The 22811-nt window shown below is 37.7% G+C and overlaps 2 protein-coding genes across 4 annotated transcripts in view; one reads left to right on the plus strand and one right to left on the minus strand.

The window, feature by feature from the left end:
* The window catches only part of UBAC2 (UBA domain containing 2), an 87899-nt gene that overhangs the window by 36793 nt on the left and 28295 nt on the right, over positions 1–22811 (plus strand). For 2 of the 3 annotated variants that reach the window (XM_048295864.1, XM_048295865.1), the window contains exon 5: positions 20970–21093. In XM_048295864.1, the coding sequence (XP_048151821.1) occupies positions 20970–21093 (124 nt within the window). Of the gene's footprint in view, positions 1–20969; positions 21099–22811 lie in introns of all 3 variants that reach the window. The other variant, XM_048295866.1, reaches the window with a different exon arrangement.
* Positions 1935–13271, minus strand: GPR183 (G protein-coupled receptor 183). The gene is made up of 2 exons (XM_048295863.1): positions 13003–13271; positions 1935–5395 (listed from the first exon to the last, which is right to left on the minus strand). The coding sequence occupies exons 1-2, from the start codon at positions 13041–13043 to the stop codon at positions 4291–4293; spliced, it is 1146 nt and encodes a 381-aa protein (XP_048151820.1). The 5' UTR covers positions 13044–13271; the 3' UTR covers positions 1935–4290.

A 22811-nucleotide genomic window follows, 5' to 3' on the forward strand; every position in this document is an offset into this window, starting at 1 on the left:
ATACTCTGTTCTCTTCTGTCACACAGCTCAAACACAGCTGGATTCCCATTCTTTACTTACACTTGCCTTCTTTCCTTCCTTTGGAGTTTGAATGAAGTGTTGAACAGCTTTTATCTGACTGTTCACAGGAGAAGAGACAAGATGACTTGAAGGAAGGGGATTTGATGCAGGTCTCTAAAATCACAAGTAATGTGGGCAGGGTAAATAGGCAGTCACTGTGTTCGCTCATTTCTGGTACAAGAAGCAAGGGACTTCAGATGAAACTAACAGGTGTCACAAATGAACAAGAATGGCTCCAGACACCATGGGTAGTTATTCTGTGCAACTTGTTGCTGCAAAACGCAGCAGTCACAGACATTTTATTTGAGTTCAAAAAGGGACCAGACAGGCTGATGGAAGAAAACATTGATTGAGGGCTGTCATGTGCAAAGATGAGACATCTGCCTCAGGAAGTCTGAAGTTAAACATTGCAGGAAGCCAAGGGAGTATTCTGAGGGGGGAAAAAAATTGAGGAAATATATCTTAGCATTTACTATACAAGCAGTAATTCCCGTTTTTTTTCAGAGAAGGGTTGCAGCTTTGCAAAGTTTTTTGTATTTATTTTGTACCAGCTCTTAGTCTGCAGGCTGCAGGTTAGCCAATACTGTATTAGGAAATATTGCACTCAGATGAATTTGTTGTTCTTCAAGTCATTCGTTGTGTCTGTTGACACACTAGCTCTATATTGAGCCAGTGGGATACTGCTGAATACAAACCTTAGTTTATCTTCAGTTGTTCCCCTGCTCTGTGCCACAGATGTGGTGATAGAAGATAACAGGGTATGTCACTGCTTTTCAGTTCCTCCAGAACTGGTCATATAAGGCAAAGCATTTCTTCTCTTTCTCTTCAGCTGTAGGCTGTTTATTTTTCCTATGTTGCAGATTGTCTCATCATTTTATTTGAGTCTCTTCATTCCTTGCTTACCTAAAAGCTTGCAAGTTCCAGAACAGTGTTAGTCTTAAATGGAATATTTATTTAAAAGAACTCAAAACCTTCCTTTTTTCTTACACTAATGAGTTTTCCGATTTAAGAGGAGTCACTAACCACTTTCAAGAACTGTGTTATTTGTGGTAGCATGTTTACAACTTCTGACTCTTGCTGTCACTGTGTTTTGCTAGATGACCATGCTGCTTACAGGTTCCTCATCTACGTAACTGTCAGAGCTGCAGACCAAACAGTCAGACAGCAATGCCCTGGGGAATACCTGTCCTTGTCTGCTGAGACTGCAAACCACAGGAGACTGCCTTCTTTATCTTCACAGTATCAGTTAGTCTTCAATACCTTTGAGTCCAAGGCAGCTGAGGGTACTTGCAGTATTACTCTTTAGTTTTGTGTTCTTGGTGAAAGAAAAGATGAAGGTACTAAATGCTCTTCTGCTGAAGTGTGTGTGTTTTGGGATTTTTCACATGGTGCACCTTTACTTCATCATGTGTTTGACAGTAAATGTCTATCCAGCTTTCTTTTCTGGACTTGGACAGAGACAGCCAAAATGCACCATTTGGCTACCATCATAATTTTTACTTTCTAAATGCTCTGTCACATTCCTGACCAGATAAGATTCGAGAGAGATGTCAGCAGTGGACATGCAGTGTTAGTATTAGGGCTAGGACTCCTTGTCCTGTGCCATCCCCATAGCACAGCTGGTACAAGGAACAAGGCAGATGCTCTCTAAATGTTTTACTTCAGTGCAGTGTCCCAAGGCAAGAGAATCTCCCACTGCTACTTCTGGCAGATGACAGAAAAGAATCTCCTCATTGACACAAGCGTGCTCGAGCTGCAAGTGCATCCTGACAAGGAGTGAGGAGGAGCAGTGGCATCAGCTGCCACAGATATGAATTGTCATTGTCCATCTATGTTTGTGCTTGTAGGACTTTTGTCAGGAAACTGGGCTTGTCTTAGCTTTTAAAGGTTTTTATTTTATTGGTTACTTCAGCATTTGAGAAACTTTTAAATAAGGAGAAAAGAGTAGCTTTTCTCAAACCCGTATCTAACTGGACTCACACTAGAGCAGTATTTTGATGTAAAGTTAGCTGTTTGGGAACGCTGATGTGATTTAGAAACAAAATCTCATATTGAAAATAACAGAATTGCTAATGTGAGAAAATGGGGATGGAGAAAGATTTTCAATAGAAATCTTCACTTTGTTTCCACTTAGAAAAGTGTAGTTACCTGCAGTATGTGGTGTTTTAATACATATTTAAGTTATATTTTACGGACAAATATAAAAAAGACTTCTTGTCTTTAAGATTTTATAATCACAATTAGATGAAATGAATACTAAAAACCCCAAAAAGCCTAGACATTATTAGACTAAAATAAGCTTGTACTGGTGTGATGTTAATAATACATATATTTTGTTTCTACAACTTCTAGGTATTCATTTGTGGTGTGTCTGTGATTTTTTCCTGTTACCATTTGCTTACTCCAATAGGAACACATTCTTAAATAATAATTTTAAATAGTTTATTAAAAAAGCTGACAAGAATAGAACTGCTAGAACATGCAGAATTAAGCAGAACTTCTGATAAAAATTATTCTTCTTACGCTCCTTTTCTGAAGCTGCATAGTGTCTTTTAGAGTTAGAAAAGAGAGAATTAGAATTTTAGATTTAGAACCTCAATTTTGGCAGTCTAAGTGGTATGAAATATAGGGGGTTTTGTGGTTTCTTTGCCATAAAAAAATAATTGTTAATTTAATGTTTCCGTACTGCTCTTCAGATATGACCCTTCTGTGTTTGCAGGTAGGCAGAGGTCAACATGTGAGGAAGGAAGGCATTGAAAAGATGACAAATGTAATATGTCTGACTTCCAGTACAACCTCAATGTCAGAGAGATACAGCTGCAATAAATAACATTTATTCTGACATCTGGCACAGTTTTTACTGATGATTATGAGGCACTCTTTAATTTTCCATCACAACCTCCTGGCTGAGTTACCAAGTTGTGTTGGCTAGTGAAGGCATATTAATAAGATAGAACACTAAAGAAAAGATAGTGGGGCCAGAAATGAAGTAGGGAAGGAAACTGAAACGTGACGGAAGGGCACGTCAGCAGGAACCCAGGGCTTACATCCTGGATTCTCAGCTGGTATGGAGCTGATTCCAGCAGGATGTGTTTAAGTCATTTGATGTATTTCCTGAGCCAATTTCAGCATGCCTAAAGGGATCCTAGATATGCTGTATGAAGGCATGATGGGAAAACTTGTTCTTTCCCAGCCAATTCTGCTGTTCTCATTTATTGATCTCTCAGGTAAACAGTTCATAAAGAGAGGTAGCCGTCTCACACGATCAGAATTAATCCATTAATTTACTTTTTAGTGGTCTCAACTATGAACATTTATTCAGGTTTCTAAAACGTTTGTCCTGTGTCCATGTCTGACTTCAGCAGAAGTTCTTCAGAACACTGTATCACCATTCTTTTAACTGAAATGGTGCAGTTTTCATATTACAGTCTCTTGCTTCCATTTGTGTTTATAAATAATCTATATACAATAGGAGTAGAGAGAGACTTTTTACAATACACACTAGAAAGGAAAGTTTTCCTTTAGGAAAAGGAGTAAAGCAAGTAAATACACCTTGTGAAGATGAGTGATTTAACATACAGGAGATGTTCAGTGTTGGAAAGAACCAAACAGTTCGTTTGCTTTTCATGTGTTATATTTGACAATGTTTTCTATGTGACTTGTCCAATAAGGCATTTGTGCTCCAAATATTGTAAAAAGCAGTTTCACCTCCAAAGGTCTGTAAACTAAGTACTTGTCATAGTCAAATGAGCACAGAAGTTGTCCATTTTATCTCAAAATTTGATTTCCTTTGTTTGTGTGACTGGACCAACAAAGCCATTGCTGTAATTGGTAATTGGAGCTCAGCTAGAGGTCTTGAAATTTTCAGATGTTCTGGTTGTAGTTGGTCTGAATTGTAAGCTCTATTTGTGTTCAATCCAAAGTGTGAATTGATTCTGCTTGAGTTAATAACATCCAGGCATATGTAAGTGCAGCATGGAATCTGAACATTCACAATGGTGCATATTTGCTGGAAAAAATAAGAGATCGGTTGAAAGGATACAGCAAGAAGATTATAATGCTGAGTTTTCCAGCTGTCCTGTGATAATTCTTTTTCAGTCCATCACTCCTTGATTCCCTGACATCCTGAGAAACTGAATTCTACTTAAGCTGCTGTACAGGGAGCTCTAAGAGTTTTTGCTATGGACCCTGGATTTTTTAGTCTTTGTCCACCGTGGTATACTACAGACTTTATTTTTCAGGTAGCTTTCCATTGGAAGATTTAGCAAGTACCGTCATTTGCGTTTCTCCCACGTCACGTGAGCTTTCTTCGTGATGTGACCTGGCAGCGCTTGAAAGTGATACACTCACTTGTCGTCTCAGTATTTTCAGTACAGTTCTCTTGTATCCTTTGCATGCAAAGAAATAGATGAAAGGATCTAGGCAGCAGTTAAAATTCATCAGAAATACAGTATAATGGAGTGACTTCTGGAAAATTTTCTTTTCAGTGCACAAGGGTTCTTGCTGAAGTTTCTTAATCATGTGTTGTATGATTGCAACATGATAAGGGGTAAAGCAGATGATGAACACTATAATTACAAATATGATTGTATTGATAGCTTTTTTATTTATCCCTGATTTTTCAGTCAGTGGATTTTCCTTGGCTGTTTGAAAAAGTTTGCAGCTGATTTGAGAGTAGCAAAATAGTATAATCCCCAGGGGAATAAGATACCCTATTAAACAGGCAGCAAGAAGTATAAATGGCAGATGTTCTATTTTCTCAAAGTTTGGATATTCCATACATGTAGTCCTTTCTTCTTCTTCCTGTGACATGGATTGTATAAGTAGCGGGAAAGTTTGACTGAATACAAGAAACCAGACAAAGACACACATGCCCTTGGCATATTTAATCCTTCTGATCTTGTATCGGAAGGGGTGGACAACAGCAAAGAACCTGTCAATGCTCAAGCATGTCATGAAGTTCACACCGGCGTAGGTGTTGATGTAGAACAAGAGCGCGGTTATTCGACACAGCGCTTCTCCAAAGGGCCAGTGAAATCCCAGGGCGTAGTAGGCTATCCTGGTTGGCAAGGCAATGCAGAACAGCAGATCGGAGAAGACGAGATTTGTTGAATAGAGGGTAGTGGAGTTGATCTTCTTTCTGTTCTTAAAAATGACGGTGAGGGCAATGGTGTTTCCAAGCACCCCAAGAATCAAGATGGAGCCATAGAAGACCGACAGTAATATCCGTGCTGTGTCTTTGTGCTCGTATAAATCGCAGGTGGAAATGTTGGCCTCAGATGCTGTGAAAGGGTCCATTTCTGCAACCACTGTTGTTGCAGGAAGCTCAGTAGACCTAACATGAAGGAAAAAAAAAACAACAAAAGGGAAATTTTGTAATTAATGTAGATAAACTGCTTCTACATAACGATGGACAGCCTCTGTTGCAAAATAAGACTAAAAAACTGAAATGAAACTTCATTGCTGTGAAATACTTGTCAAGACTCTATCTGTAAACAAACAAATGCCTCCTTTTGGCTTTTCTGTTTTGATCCCAATTTCTTCTCTAATAAAGAAAATCAGCAATGTAGTAAACCAGGGATGTAATATATTTGAAAAGTGAAGTCTATAGACGTTCAGGAGGTGGGAGACTGTTTAAAGCAATCTGAAGGGGAAAAAGAGTCTGAAGAAACCACATGATAAACGATCATATGAAGTCCCCAAGGATCAGACAAGCAGACAAATGTTTTAAATGTGTTTCAGTTAATTTTAAGGGATTTTTTGTTTCTAACAATTCACATTGTGATTCTTTAACTTGTTTAGAGGAACTTTTTTTTTCCTGCATTCTTATCACATTGACATTATAACAGAATCATAGATTCACTTAGGTTGGAAAAGACCTTTAAGATCATAGATTCCACCATAATAACTCAACTTGTTTAATTCTAGTTTTAAGAATTGGCTTTTGGAAGCTAATTCAAATGTTGTTACATACATAAATTCTTAAGACTACTACTTTAATCACTCTTTAGTGACAGTGCTAAAGAAAGATAATGCAGGTGAACTATTTTACACTTTGTCAATTTAGTAGATTTTAGAAATTGTTTCATCTGTACAGTCATAAGTAGCATAGAAGAGTTGCAAAGTGGCAATGATTTGGGGGACTTAAAAATATTTTTAAATGATCCAGCAGAATTTCAAAAATTGAAATAACCCCATCCTGTTGATACTGCTCTCAGTGCAAACATTTCTTAGGTCTGCTGTTCCCTGACAGTTGTATAATGTAGACATAAATCTCAGAAAGGATGGGGCGTCTCATGATACTCCTCAAGCAGCTGTTCTACAAAAGGGTGCCTCTTAGAGGCACCATTTATGAATTTAAACATCAGTCAAAACAAGATTGATTCTACTTTAACACAGAATACTACCTGAAGATAATGCTGTTGCAAGTGGAAATTTAAGTCTGTTTTGTACCTTTAAATAACATGTCTATGTTATTTCTGAGGATGTCTCTTTCAACACACAATATTTACAAGCAACTGTAACCTGTTGTACTTCAAAAAATTCTTTCTGGGAAATACCTCTCAGTTTTAAGGGATTTAAACCACGCATTTTAGAAAGCATTCATTATCCTTTTATTAACTTGTGAAAGCATTAAAAGGTTAGTGCTTTCTTCCATGATTTGAGGAGATTGTCCTCTTATTTCAGGGTGTTCACAATTAATGGTTCTCTGTGAACAGTAAACCTGCAGACAGTGGAAGACAGGTGAGTGATGTCTGACTGATAGATGTACAATGTTCTGATTCATAGAGATTTGTGAAGTAAGTACTGTCCGTCAAGAGGTGGGAATACTGCATTCAGGGTTGTATGTCAAATCCAAAGTGGGAGTTCTGTGCCTTGAATAAAGGAACTAATCTGGTAAATAACAACTCCAGCTGTAGCGCAGATTTAAGAATGTCAGTAATTTTATGTTAGTTAATTCTGCATTGTTCACGCTGTCTTCGTGTTAGCGTGTTTGGTGACTGATTAATGCAGTACTTATTACCCCGAGGATAGTTCTGGTATGATTTTCTCCCATCTTTTCCCTTGTAGAAGTGTTCAGGATGGCTTTTGCTTTACCTAAGTGTAACAGGCTTCTTTTTGCCTAAAATGGTGTGGGTTTGTGTAGGCACCTGTATATGAGTCAGCGAGGTATTTTGTTTTGTTTCTCATATTTAAATGCTTCTGATTCTTGTTCACTTTCCCAGCAGCACATCTATCTTCTATGAATCTCATTCTCAAAGTCTAGGTAAAACCATTTTGTCAACATATATGGGAAAGGATAATCTAAGATTTATGATAAACAGTTCAATTGCCGTAACTAGCTACAGCATATTAAGTGCATAATTTTATTTTTGCTTTAAAGTTGTAACAGTTTTGGTTCAAAAATAATGCACTTAATTGGCACATCCATTCATATGTCTTTCTATAAACGTTTGTAAAATGTAGAATATCTATTATACAAACACATTGAACTGTCGTTTAGGAAAAAAACTGTAAATTCAGTAAAAAATATATTTTTTGTACATCAGGAGTAGAATTTCATAAATTGCATGTTACCTAATTTTGTGCTATGAAGTTGGATCTTTAATGTAATAAATTAATCTAGAGCTTGTTGCTCAAAATAGGATGTTCATCCTCACATATAACTGTGGCTATGTTGAGGAGTCCTAGCTGAGATAGTGTTTGTGTCTATCCATGGTGCTAGCTTGGATATACATTGGAACATGGCAGGACAAACTGGCCACAAATGGATGAGGAGACAGAGGGAGGAGCACAGCTCATGGATCTTCCAGGGCACTGTGCACATCAGCTAAGCTGTGCTCCTTGGCAGGCTCTTTTGCCTGCTGTGGGAGTCAGCTCTAGGGGCAGAAAATGTTCTTTTTGATCCTCTGTTATACCCAAAATATTTTGACTCTTAATGTAGGGAACACATTCTACAATGCTCTAGATGAGTATTAGTGTTTTCTCCATCTGTAGGTATGTATGGGCATTTTTGAGAGTCACCAAGGTGTTTAGGTGCTGAATTACCTGAATATATTTATTTAAAAAACAAAAAATGAGAGAGAGAGAGATTTTATCTGGTTTGTGGTCCAAACAGATGATAAAGTTGATACCATCCACTATAATGTGCATCACCTGAGCTGTGGTAACTTCTTTGTACTTGGGAACTCTAATTGTTGTTGGATGAACTTGATTCACCTCAGCAGGTATTTCACATTTTCTTGGCAATTTTATAGAGGGCATAATTTAAAAACTATTTTCTTCCTGAAAGGTGTCTAGACTATTAAGTAAGATGAGATATATTTTTTTAAATCCTATTCCTTGTGTCACGTTGCTGTTTATTTCTTGTCAGGAATCCTGAGTAATCCACTTATTATACATACAGCACATGACATCCTGCACAGAATGTATCTAAAAAAAGAACATTTTGAATACTTTTTGTGAGTTTTGTATTATTGGAGAAAAAATGGAGAATGTTACATTCTTACTGCTGCAAAACTCAGACTAGCTGGACATGACTCTGTTTTAATGAGCTGTGTGCCTGAATAACCTATGAGAATATGGCCATTTACTGTCCCAAATCCAGATGCACCAATTAAGTTACCCTCCAGAATCACTACTAAAACTTTTGCTCTTCTAGCTTGTTGGATTAAATACCCTTCCAGTGGCTTTCCAGGTTTATTCATGATATTACTTTTAAGTATATACTTGGAAGAAAGATAATATTAATTTCCCTTAACAATTAAATAATTTTAGAAAACAGTACCAGAGGTTTTTGGCTTAGAGTCACATGCAAAATTTTAAGGTATAAAGTCCTGAAAATTCCTGTCTGTATATCTGTATTGTAAAGAAGGTTGTTCAGGTTTTTACATTTTCTGAGTCTATAAACACTCAGTGACACAGACTGCTTACTCACTTAATGTAATCTTCTGTATAGTCCAGGTTATTATATTATTTTAGTTATTGTGTATGGATTCCAGTAACTTTTCATTTAAAGCATATTTTCTAAGATGCTGTTTATCTTGATTTGGAGAACTGAAGAGAAAGCAAATTAACCATTTGTACTCTAGTCTTTGGTCAGTCAACTTCCCTGTTAAAAAATGTGTGTCTCTTACTTAAATGTCTCTAAAATTAATTTACAATTGCTATTTTTATTGAGTCTCCTTACCTGTACACAATCTCATGGTTTGGGCAATTCGAGGTAAGCTTCTCAAATATTTCACCACAAGGTGAAATAATCCTTTGATGTCTGTTCTAACCCCAGCTGTGTCCCACACAGGACTTGGGTTTCCAGATGGCTCTTGGCATTAGTGTGCCTGGAGACATTCTCACCACTACGTCCCTGCTTTTTCTGCTCAGTTGATTATGTGTGCAAGATAGAGTTGTGTAGCATTGCACTGGGAGTTTGTGATGTTAGTTCACTGTGACCCAGGAGTATTTCTCTGATTCAGTGTGTCAGAGGATAACTTCAGTATAAGGGCATGGCCATTGCTGTCTGCTTCGACCTGGGAGAAGTTTACAATTAATTTTACTGCTAAATACTATGCCCAGGCTTGCAACCAGTGCAGGTTCTTCTTTGTTGTTCTTTCACTTGCCATTTTCAAGTCTTAGCACTATGTTTGCTTTCTGACCGCCAAATTTCTTTAGCCAATTGCCTTACGAGATTTGTTAGCTAGGCAGCTGCTAGTCTATTCTCTGTGCTTCTTGGTGTTTCACAGCAATAGCATCCACCTGGGGAAAAAATTCACAGCACAATGGCAAGCTGTTTACAAAATCTAGCATGTCTGAAATCTGTGCAGGTGCCTTTCTAAACCAATATTGTAATCTCATCAAAGAAGAAAAAATAAATGGTGTAGAAGATTCATGTTGTGTGAAAACATTTGACTGGCATTAGTAATTTGTTTTATGTTTCTACATTTGTTTTGTGTTTAATCCCCACAGCAAAAGGTGTTTGATGAACAGGATGGTGACTCCAGTCTGGAAGTACTGTGTAATCCAAAGCTTCATAGACATGTTCATGTATAATGAGCTTTGTATGTAGTATCATAATATTGCACACATTTAACTGTTATGAAGCATAGACTTAAGCTGTGAGCCAGCAATTGCAGTGTTGCACCTTAGACTATGTGGGCTGGGATTGTGTGCAAGCAATGGTATAAAGCTCTCTCTGTATACTAAATGAAATTTCTTGTGTTCTCATCTCTTGCTTTTTGGCAGAACAGGGAACATGTAGAAGGGTTTTACTGTGTATTGTAATCTAACATGTGATTTCTCTGTGTGTCTTCATCATTTTCATTCTTTGGAGTTGAATCCCTGGTCCATTTATCCCTGGTCCAGTAGCTAATTTAAGAGGGATACTAACTAAATTCTTGAAAAGGCACAGCAGTTCGTTAGAAAGATCTCTCCTGGCGCTCTATACATAGTATGGTTTAGTCACTATGAGATGGGCAATATTTCCTTAACAAAACATATTGGAGGATAATGTTGTTTATCTATGCATAAAGAGTGTAAATTATTTTAAAGGAATGGTCAGGAAGGAGACTTCTCTTCCCCACAAGCTTCACTGATCTTACAGTCCTGTATATCTATAATCTGTGTAGGTCTTACATTGTTTTAAAACAGTGGAAGATGGGAAATATGCAGTTCTATGTTTATGTAGGTTTAATTTTTTCTTTAATCTCAATTTTTTTTTTTTTTCTGTTGACCAGTCATATTTACTCTTTGGATTTCTATTTTACCATGTGGGTCATCTTTATTATAGAGTATTTCCTCTGAGGAAAAGGCATGATTCAATTAAGTTATGTGTATTAAAAAGTGTGCGTGCTATGTTGCATAGAACGCTTTGTTAGTACAGAAAAGAACATATACCTAGGGTACATAGTATCTATGTTTATGGACTGGCAGCTGGGGACTGCACGTGGTTTAATCAAAGCTGAGGCGAGAGACAGACATGTCCTAAAGCTTCCTCTTTCTTTCTAACACTTTAGCACTCATATGCATTTACTGCTTTAGGTTAATTTTTTTTCAAAAGCTGTTGAGTTTTGTGTTCTAAAGGCCGGTGAGTCAGCCTAATGACTGAGTGACCTGAGTCCTCAGGTCACAACCCACAGCTAATTTTGATGAGGGAGTTTCCAGGCTAGCGCTTTTATCCCTCTTTGGTGTAGACCCAAATTTGTTGGCATAGTAAACCCAAATTTGTAACACACACATCAGAGAATCCCAAGTATGTATTTAATTCATTAAATTGTCTTAACAATGACTGTAAAGAATTACAATATTCTTTAAGCGCTTAACAGATTATGCAAATTTACAACACTGTGGGATCTTTATGGTCCTGCTTTTGTCTATAACTATAGATTTAGCATGACAGTTGTTGTATTACAGTTATGTTTGGTACTAAAAAATAATAAAAACTACAGTAAGTGAGATCAAAATAAAAGAAGTTGAGCTGAAATGCTGTATATCTAGTTAAAGAAAAAGTGGAAGTCATTTGAAGTGTACGCCTCGGTCTTATCTGTTGGATCTCTCTTTACAAGGGTGATCTGTTCTACAAAAAGTATGAGAACTATCTAACATAAATAATCTCTGCCAAAAACACATACTAACATGAAGAGCTGTGCTGATGCTAGATGATTAACTTCCCTCCAGTTTATACTTACTTAACTATACTAAATGTAAAAAGGAGAGAGCCTAAAACTAGAGCAAATAAGCAAAATAAAAGTGTGAGCCACTGACAATTACATTCTTGCAAGCAGAAGAAAGAAGTGGTCAAATGAGAATTTGTATTTTAATACTAGAAAACATGCACACCTTTTAGAGTTTGGAGTTTTTTTCTGAGTTATATGAGACCTGTACAGGTATAGTCCTTCATTTTAGGGATTACAGCTTCAGATTTCAGTTTCTATATTAAGTTTATTATTCTTTATACCTGCTTCTGAGTCTTTTGACCAGAAAGGAATGAGATTTGAGCTCTTAATGACTAATTGCCAGGTAAATTGTCAATCCTCTTGTCTTTTCAGGAGCAGCCATGAAAATGTTAGACAGACCTCTTGTATTCTGTGCTCAAAGGCATGTACTCTGTCTTATTTTTTAAGATAAATGATAGTTGAGTTATTGTCTGCTGAACAATCTGTCTTGTTTTGCCAGTAATAGGAAAAATTGGTCCTTTTACATTGGGAAGGTGTATAAAAATCGTACCACTTGTAATATTTCTTCAGCTTTGTGGCACAAAGATCAGTAATAAGGAGAAAGGTGTTTGGTCATTGCAATTCAGAAGAAGAATGCATTCTAAAAACCTTGAAAGAAATGTGTACTAGAAGTTAAAAGAGGAATCAGCTCATAAAACTTTGAATTCTTAAAATGCTCTGTTGCAATATTTAGAAATGAGAAGAGTGACAGAGGAGTTTTCGAGCTGATAATAAAGGCTGTTTTCACAGACAAGGAGCACACGTGATAAGAGCAAGCTATGCCTTCACACCCACAGTATGGATTTGTTTTAAGGCTGTCTCCTACTATTATTCTGTGAGATTCAGTGACTTGAGAGCTTCAGTGCTTCCCTTACTACTTCTACAGTAGCTATTTCTGCATTAGTATAATTTAAATTAGTGTTGCTTAAAAATTGTCTAAGGTAAGGCACCATGAAATGTTTCCCTGTGATTGTCAGAAGGCTGTATTATAAGAAAGGACTTGAAATAACTTGTTGATTCTGTGGCTCAACAGATCCTTTAAATGGAAACTAGCTAACAGCATATTAATATGGGAATATAAAATATCAGAGAATTTCTTCCATGGGCCTTTCCTATACAAAGATCATTTATAAAATATCCAGTATAATGCAAAAAAGGAAATATTTCCGGAATTGTTTGCTGTTACTCAGTGACAAAGGAAAAATGTAAAAAGTTAGTTCTTTTCTGTACTTACATCTCTGTAGCTTCTTGGATCCTCTGAGCAGTTAAGGGCATTAACAGGATGGCTTGACTGCGAAGATTTAGCCTTGCACATTGTTCTCAAGAGTGATTACGTGAGTCTTTTGTGGGAGGGGTAGGGTTTTTTCAAGTGCTTAGAAAAAACCAACCCTGTTTGTATGCCGGTCTTGATTTGCTGCCTACTGTTTTATGGGATGTGAAAGCATCTATTTTTGATCCTTTTACAATTAGTCTGTTCAAAGAGAGTAATTAGAAACAACACTTGCACCTCCCCCCTGAAGTTACGCATTACTGACTTTCGCAGAAGGGACTTTACCCAGAGGTTTACTTGACGAATTGTTGACCAACTAAAATCCCTCTCATATGTGAAAAACTTTGTTTATATGCCATCTGCATTTAAGAATAACTTAATTTACAGCAAAGGGCTGTGTGATCAGTGCATGCTTTAAAACTTCTTCTTACCAATGAGATCTGATGCAGCACAAGGAAACCTCAAAACCGAGACATACCGAGATGCGGTGTTAAAGCAGATGTCTCAAACGCCCGTGGACATTCCCAGCATGGTTTTAGTATCATAATGATGAGGATTTACAGAAAGGCCTTTCAAAAATGTATGAGGGAGTTGAAGAACTCTGGGAGTTTGAGAGATTAATAAGAATGTCTGCCTTTGTAAGCTGTTTGTTGCATTTTAAGCAGTGATAATAATAATAATAATAATGAAAAATAAAAGGTAAATACATGAAAGATAAAAAACTTCTAAAACACAAATCTGATTCCCCTAAAATAATATTGATAAGAATGAGTGGCTAGGGAGTAGGAAAGGGATGGGATGTCAAGCTGTGAGTTAAGCCATTTGTACCTGAAATAACCTTGTTTCTGGGTGAAGAACTTTGATGTAAGAGTTGAATTGTGTGTTTGTTAAGAGGGTTTTGGAGATCAGAGATAGATGGAAAATCCTTTCGTTTGCTGTTAGAGACTGTGGTTGAGAGTTACTTGGGATTTTCCCCAAGAACTGATACTGATCATTCATGACTGCAAAGGACTATCTGTCTTTAAAATGACCTCATTTGGTGGCCTGATTTTAAACAAGGCACGATAAGGCTATTTTTGGCGGGTCCAACCCATGCAGAATGTAGGATGCCTCTTTGGAAATGTTAGGGCTGTGTTCACAGCACAGGTGTTGGCTGACATTGTAGTGGTGAAGGTGTGTAAAGATAGGATCTCTACTAACATGCCCATCTCATCAGAAAGCCTAAAGTGAATGCAGATCTAATGACAAAGTTACACTTTACTAAATGTACTTCGTGTGATAGGAAATGTTTTTGCTATAGCAGAACATAGAGCCTTGTGAGCTACTTTTGTACCTACTTGGAGCACTTGGTTGACACTGTACACTGATTTTCCTGGTGTTGAACTCCCAGTGTACACATGGCTTGATGCCTCATAGATGCCAGAGAGCTGAAGGGCTCTATCGAGGGCTTTCAGCTCCTCAGTCTTAATGGAGCATTCATCTTCTAACACCACATTCAGAAAGTGTTTGGGAGAACTTACCACTCTTATTCTAGATTTTTTTCTTACTTGTTTCTGAATAATTTTTTAATTATTCAGCTTCATCAGAGAGTAAAATCTCTTTAAATGAAGTAATGAGAATTAAGGACTGTTTAAAGGGAAATTGCACAGGGAACTTGCTTCATATGTATGCAAAGTAATACCACAGTGTGGTTCCCTGTCAAGCACCTAACATATGCTGTAGAAATGGGAAATTTTGAGATACGCAGACATGTCTTTGCTCAAGGGCTGACATTAGTACCCCAGCTTCTTATTAAAGGAAATGTTTGTTTCAGAATTGTGTTACCATTATAAAATAATGCCAGTATGTTTCCTGCTCAGATCTGATAAAATATTGCCTTCCTTTGCTTAAGATACAGTACTAGATTGCACCCTTTGAGTCACACTGATGTATTAGCTACCAATCCAGCCTAGCATGATGTAATGCTATTTGCTTGAGCTAAATGGTACAGGCTGCATTCTTTCACTAGCTGTTTATCCTTGTAGCTGCTTGTTTTCTGTTCTGATAAAGCTGCTCTTGGTCCAATATCTGTTTGACTGTTACGGGATTTGAACATTTAAATTAAATAATGTGATATACGTTTGTGTTTACCATATATGTGCAGACACTTCATGTTTTGCTTTTGGCAGGCAAGGCAAGTAGCATGGAACCCAGCAGTTTACGAAACATATTGTTGGATAGTCTTGGCATTAAAAACTAAAGCTTACTTTAGGATAGGTGTCTTGACTTCTGCCTTCATGAGGGGATTGTAAAGTGTTGATTAGATGATTAGTCTCAAATTTTGATGAACTCCAAGTTGCAGTGATTCTGCAGAGATATCCAAGGACAAGAGGAACCTTTCTTTTCACCTCCAGATGCACAACTTCAAGTTTTGTCTTGGGTTTTTACTTTTTCTCTGCCTTCTTGCTGCTTTCCTGTGAAATATTGGTGTTAGTGAGTATTGAGTAACAAAGCCAAATGCTTTTGCGGCTGTTGAGAGACTTCAGGCAGTGGGGTGCCCTGCTCATGTGTAGTGAAAGGATTGGGTGCAATAGGTGGGTCCTTTGAGTCCAGGGTTCCAGCAGGGAGAGGAACACATCTATCAGGGTGGTCACATTCCACAGAGTTGCTTAATTGTAAGGAATGTTATTGTGAATATTTAGCATGTTCAGAATAAAGGCTGGCACCTTAAGTTTAATATGGCAGTGTTTGGACAGACTGTAGGAGCGCAGGTCACTGAAGTGATTTAGTAGCTTGAGTTCCAAGTGCACTGTTTACGTGCCTGTATTATCTGCAGCTGTTTTATAAGTGATATTTTTAGTCCCCCGAAAAATACGTTGTTGTGAATTTGTCAGTTTAATGGTTTTTTGAAGAACTTGAATGAAGAAAAACACAGCACCGCAGTTACTAAGTGTAGTGAGTCATTCTGAATAAAATAGCATGTTATTTCTGCAAACTTAATCCCACAAAACTTCCATTGACAACAGCAAGTATTTTTGCAGAAGCTACATTTATTTAGCTTTCTAACCCTCTTTTCATGCATTTTAGAACATTTTTCCTCTGTTTTGTGCATATATTTGGTAGTGCTAATGTTTTATTTTAATCTGCATTTAATAGTCACTGTTTTAGACTTTAAATAGTGCATTTCTCTTATAAGATGTACTTGCCCCTGATTTTTTCTTCTCTGACAGTAATTTTTACATCTCTGATTTCTTTTTTTCAAGGCTATTGTTCCTATATGTCATGGATTTTTTCTCTGTACCAAACCAATCTCATCAATGCATATGATTTAGAATGTTCCCATCTGGTCATGGTTTCTGTTTCACTGCAAATCTTAAAATTTAACATGCTCTTCAAAATGACAATATAATTATTGTCAAGACAGCTACTACAGTACATCTTTGGGATAGACATGGTATCCATGTGGAGTGTTCAAACTCTAGAATTCACTTTTCAGGTTTTAGAGTTTTCTGGTTTGTTTGAAAAATTTATTTTCTAACCCACATGACTGAAATTAACTTCCTAAATATGAAGTGGGCAAAAACTCCGTTCAGAGTCAGCATGTGTTTGTGTCTATAGCCCTTCATTGCACACAGACATCTCAGATTTCTAGTAGAAGTTAATCGTGGCACTTGAAAGGATGTTCCTGATATTCTCATAGTGTAGTGAACAAAGGGCTGGGCTGGAGGTCTCTGCAAAAGGAGAGAAAGTACAGGAGAGGAGACTAAAAGAGATGAAAGGGAAAGCAAAAACAAGAGGATAAGAAAGAAGTGAAGAAAAAGAAAAGATTGAAGTAGTCCTTCAATAGGAATATGTTTTCGACTTGGTAGATGTTGAATCTGATACATGCTACCAAACAACTAATTAACACGACTAAAAGAGTTAAGAACCAGTCCTTTTATTTACAGTATGTGGATGGGTGTTTGCACCTGTCTAGTGAAACAGAGGAACAGAAATTCCTCCAGTGATCATGACCTTCAGGAAAAAGGCTTTGATTATTCATGGAGCAATAGGGTAGCTTAGGTTTGACAGGACCTCTGGCAGTCATCTAGTTCAACCCTGGGTTCAAAATACATCCAACAAGAATGGGTTATTTTGGGCTATGTGTCCAGGCTATATCTCTGAGGATGGAGACTGTAGCTCTGGGCAGCCTGGTACAATACTGGACTGTCATTGCCCCTGTCTGGACTTACTCCAGTATATTAATATCTTTCTTCAAGTGTGAAGCCCAGAAGTGGACACAATGATTTAGGTTCAGGCTAAGAAGTGCTGAGCAATTACTTCTCTTGGCCTGAGGATAACACATTGATAATGCTGCCCTGTATGTGATTGACCTTTCCTGCAAGGATAAACTGACACTCAAAGGCTGACTAACACTGAAAAGATTCTCCAGATCCTTGTCTGCAAATCTGTTTTCTAGCCAGTCTATGCCATTGCACAAGGTTATTCCAACCCTGATGGAAGACTCCACAGTTACTTCTGTTGAACTCCTTAAGGTTCCTAATGTCAGCCCATTTCTCGAGTCCATCAAGGAATAGCTGAATGTGGTCCTGCTCTCTGAAGTATTGGCTGCTCCCTCCAATTTAATTTCACTTGCTACCTTGTTGGGAGTGCACTCTGTCCCATTATCCAGGCTATTTAATAAAGACCAGTGTGTGTCCTTGAGGGAAGCTGCTAGTAAGTGGCTGCCATTAAAGTTGGTGCTGCTGATCAGAACCCTTGGAGTCCAGTGCAGCCAGATTCCCTCAAATCTGCTTATACAGTGCATATCTTCCCTGTTTTTCCTTAAGGGCTGAAGAGGAAACCAAGTCAAAGGGCATCCTAAAGTCAGAGTGTACAACATTTGCCATCTTCCCCTTCCTTAACAACAGCACCAGAGTCACTCCTGGTAAATCCATAGGGGATATTAGCAGCTGCCTCGTCCATCATGTAGCTGGCAATGGCTTCTAGGAGCTTTGCTCTGTAACTTTCCCAGGGATAGAGCTGAGGCTTGTAGCTACCTGGATCCTCTTCTTGCCCTCCATGAAGATGGGTGTGACATTTGCAATTTTCCAGTCATCAGGAACCTGCCTTAATCACCATGATGTTTCAGTGATGTAGCATTGGCAACCTCCCTCAGAACCCTGAGGTACGGCCTCCTGTGTGATCAGTTGGGCTCAAGAGCCTCCAAAATACCTTCCTTTACAGCAGGTGTTGCTCCAGTCCCACAGGAGGCTCAGGGACCACCTGCAAGGCCTGAGGGCAAAACTAACCAGTGAAAACTGACCCAAAAAGACATTGAGTGCCCATTTTTTTTGCCCTTTGTCAGTGGGTCCCTTTTTTCACCAGTGGATCTGCATTTCCCTTAACCGTCCTTTTGTTGTCCTTTACTTTGTCAGCCATATTCCAGTATTATTACGTGGATAACTCCTCCAACAGACCTGCTGTAGATAAGCAGCATCCTCATATAGATATTCTAAAATAAGGCATAAGTAAACTATAGAAAATTCTGAAGGCAACAGAAAATATTAAAGGAAATTTTTGAAGTACAGAATTATATAAAGAAAGCTGAAGGTGAAAGTTTAAAATTAATCAGAATGAATTTTCACCGAGTGTAGTTGCCTGTACAAATGAGTTTCAGACAATGTTTTGAAGGGCACCAGTTTTGGCATTTTAAAAAAAGATACCTGAATGCATATATGGGTAATATCTATTTCTATTAGATGTGAACTCTGTCTAAAAAGCAAACACTGAAGCCTTTAGGAGCATACCTCTGTGGTACCTATGAACTTACTGTTCTAGGAGAAAAGGCCCATCACTAAGTTTCATCCAGCTCCTCTAGGTTGTTGGGTACTGAGCAGTGTCAGACACTGGACTTTGAATTAAGCTGATCATTACTCTGGACTGGGTGGTGCTTTCTGTGGTCTCTGTTGACATAAATGGTGAATACTAACATTTAGGGAACCTTTTGGGATTCTCTAATCTCTTTTTAAAATGCACTTGCAGTCTTGGGAAATTCCTTTTTGTACTTTCCCATCTTATGATTGAGTGCACTCTTGCATGTGAAATCTCTGAGTCACTGTTTATCACAGGATCAATAAAACCTGAAAAGCATGCCACAAATGTGGTATTCTCTCAGTTAATTTGGTGAGAGTAGAAAGAAATAATTTAAAAATACTTCCCTAAGAAGAGAAAATACATTTTTTCTTTGTGTTTCTTCTATCTTCATGTATAAAACCTGATTTATTCAGTGACTGTTGTCTACAATGGACTAATTTCAGATGAAGAATGATTTTTGTATGTTGCTTTCTTACAGCATTGTGACTCTTACAACTCAAATAATTTCAATTTATTTCAGGAATGTGTTGTGTATGTTTATACAGGTGTGTTTTCTTTCTGTAAAAAGGATTATATGCAAAATTGAACATTTTTCATTAATTTCTGAGTTGACATTCTGTGTACATTTAAGTGCATCTGACTGTATGTCAAATGGATGGTACTAAAAATGTTTCTATAATTAAACTGTATTTAAGTCTTTGGAAGTTTTTCCCGAAGCTGAACTTGAAATATAACAAACAAAATGATATAGCAAAATGCTCTTAAGCCAGAGACCATTAAATCAGTAAAAATAATATTTGAAGTGTTTTCTTTTTTTCTTTCATAGCTGTGGGTGTTGCACTTGGCAATTATTCAGGAAATGTAAGTTTTAATATTCAGTCCATCATTTTCCATAGATTGCTGCTATCAGTAGTTTCTCTGGAAGGGAAATGTATTTTTGACTGAACAGTTCAAGTTACTGATGTCCTGATCTGGGCTGTTTGTGGAATTCCTGCTGGGTACAGAAGGATCCCTTTAATGTAAAGTCCTGTGGGAACTGCAACTCTTGAAAGTTTTGATAATCAGTGAAAAATCACCCCATGCAGCAGCCTGTGCCTGTCGGGCCCGGGACAGCGCAGAGCTATGGCTCAGCATTCACCTGGGGCTGATGGCACTTTGCTGGTGGCCTCCCCTGCCTGCAGCTTTCACAGCTCCTCCAGTGCAGCAAGTTGTGTCTGCCTGAAGAGACCTTTTGTAATTCACCTTCTCCATCCTAGGAAGTATTTTTCTCCTAGAATCTCCCATATCCATGCCTTTGGCATTGGTTCTTCTGTGACCTCCTCTGTGTTTTTTAAGACATGGTTTCGTTTTCTGTGTGCTTTATGGTGAGGAAAATGGGCTTTGTATCTCTGTGTCTGAATGAAATGCACTAGTTCATGTTCACAAGATCAGTCTAGGCATCTGCTTATTGTAAAAAGTGCTTGAAGTCTTAGATTCTATGACATTCCTTCCAATGGTGGTTTAAAAACTTAAAAAACATCTTGTGTTGTGATTAAGATGAGGACCCTAAAGGAAGTTTTATTTGTAGGGCCAGGAAGTCACTGGCAAAGGGAAATTAAATCAAACTGTCAATACTCCCATCTTAGATACTGTACTCTATTGGCAATCCTCTAACACCTTAAGTCTGGGTAAATACCAGGAGCGTAGCTTCATAAGTGAAGTGGTTTCCTCAACCTTTTGGGAAAGGTAAAATCCTTATCATTTGTCCATTTGAATCAAAGAAACTTTGTTCTGATGCAGGAAATCACTGCTGTTCTTGTTGTGTGCTGTGCTTTATAGGAGAAATCTGCTATCAGAGGAAATATGTTGCCTTCTCTTCTGCCTTCAGTCCCGAACATTTGGAAATAAAATACTTTTTGTCACTTGTTCTTATTTGCTAATTTATCTATTACCTTGAATGCCACAAGTTACCTAGTGTTGGTTCCCAAGGAAGACCTTTGTTTGCAAGGTGGTGTAACATTTTGATTGTTATGTACTTAGAATTAACTCCTTTTGATTCTTTGACACTACTGTTGCTAGTATCATTCTTATAACCATCTGTGTCTTTCTTTCTGCAGCTTGGGTCCTGTGTTTGCGCTGTTTGTTCCATTTTATTCCTCCATTCCAAGAGTGCAGGTGACACAAGTATTGGGACACTTTTCTATCACAAACAAGTCTCTGGTCTACATACTGGGTTTACAGGTATGGTATGTACTTGCTTGTTCATCTTTTAATAAACTAATAATGTAGTAGTTAGTTTTTCTGTAATATTTCTGTATGTTTGTGTATGAATTTTGATGCATGATTCAACATACATTTAACGAGTAACTATCCCATCAGCTAAAACACAGAGAAACGTGTGTTTCTAGTATGCTGAAGTGGTGAGCAACTGATGTGTTCTTACCTTGTCTTACATGGAAAAATATAATAGACAATTCTACAGGGGTTTTTTTTGGTCAGTAAAATGAATCAGACAAAAAGAGATTAAAACAGAACTTGTTCCTAAAGCATATGTATCTTTCACCTTTCCAGTTTACTTATATTCTTGAATTTGTTTATTTTTTCCCTTGTCTGTTAGAGTTCAAATGAAGGTGTAGAATACAGTATTTTTTATGGTAAGACTGTTTGCAAATAATCAAGGTTTTGGCGAATTTCACTTTTCTATAAATTAATCTTACTTGTATATCATGTGTTACTATGTGACAGGTAATTTAAAATAGTGTAACATAGAGCACAGCAACATCATGTAGTATTCTGTGAACTATCACTGGAAAAATATAGCTATTTTGTGTAGAAAGCCAGTAATTGTTCAAAAAACAATTTAAAAAAACCCCAAACCCAGCAGCCTAGAAATGAATGGACAATTGTGTTACAACCTGAATTATGAAATAGGAGACATACAAATTTGTGAGGAATTAGGCTCATTTCTATATGTTCTAGGGATTCAAAAGTAGCTCTGGCACTGGCAGTGGGGTAAACACCATAGTTACGTGAAATGTGGTAGAGAGTATTTTAGATAAAGTATTCAGTTTCAGAATGTTGACTTGTGCTCCACATAAACATTTAAGTCATCCTCTTTCCTGTTCAGCCTTTGGTTTCCTACACTTTCTGCTTCAGCACCTTATTTTCTTGATCTTTCAGAAATCTTGTTTCCTCTCTTCTGAACCCATCAATTCCACTATTATTGCAGTCTTTGGGAAAGCCATGATATTGTGTGGCCTGTTTTCCATCATGTCTTTTGTATTTTGCTTTCATACACTCAGCACCTCCAGTGCAGATCAGTGCTGTCACTAACCCCCATATCTGTGTGGGATCTCTCCCTGCTGTGTGCAGAACAGTTGCTGCCATCACACAGAGGCTGAGGGAAGACTCATTTGCCTTCTCCTCATTTGTAAACTCTGCCCTTATCTCAAGTCACTCTTTCCGTAGTCAGAACTCTAGAGGGAAGGTGTTCTTATGATCAGACAGCATCGTGCAGAAACATTTCAGTAACCAGTACTGGTCTAATTTTCAGTCCATTTTCTAGTTGGTAATAATCTTTTCCAGATGATTAGTCACATACTTTGCTAGAAACAGTGGGCTGCCATGTTGGCTTATCAGGATTTTTTAAAAAATTCACTACGACTTATTTCTGTGATTTCATGTCAGCAAAATGTCACTGGGTGAGAACTCCATTCCTTTAATTTTGATGCTTGTGCTTAGTCTGTCTGACTGCATGTCTGAGAGCTTCACTTGGGGTGCCTGCCTGCTTGGAACTCTTCTCCCGTTGCTGAGTCATTTCCTTTGCTTCAGTCTGTCTTTCAGACTTGTTTTTCTGTGCAGCCTATAACTGACATCCTGTTATACTCAGTAAGCTATATGAAAATAAAATGTATTGTTCTGTAGAAGGGGAGCAATTGTTGGATCCCTGTGTTTTTTCC

This window comes from Corvus hawaiiensis, chromosome 2, assembly GCF_020740725.1.
Source record: "Corvus hawaiiensis isolate bCorHaw1 chromosome 2, bCorHaw1.pri.cur, whole genome shotgun sequence".
In the NCBI taxonomy this organism is placed as follows: Eukaryota; Metazoa; Chordata; class Aves; order Passeriformes; family Corvidae; genus Corvus; species Corvus hawaiiensis.

What these genes read in the sequence shown, in the direction of transcription:
- GPR183 (XM_048295863.1), bottom strand. Translation starts at nt 13,043, where the DNA reads ATGCCCTTAACTGCTCAGAGGATCCAAGAAGCTACAGAGAT. An exon ending in ATCCAAGAAGCTACAGAGAT is followed by an intron (nt 5,396 to 13,002) that starts GTAAGTACAGAA and finishes CCTTCATGTTAG; the next exon opens with GTCTACTGAGCTTCCTGCAA.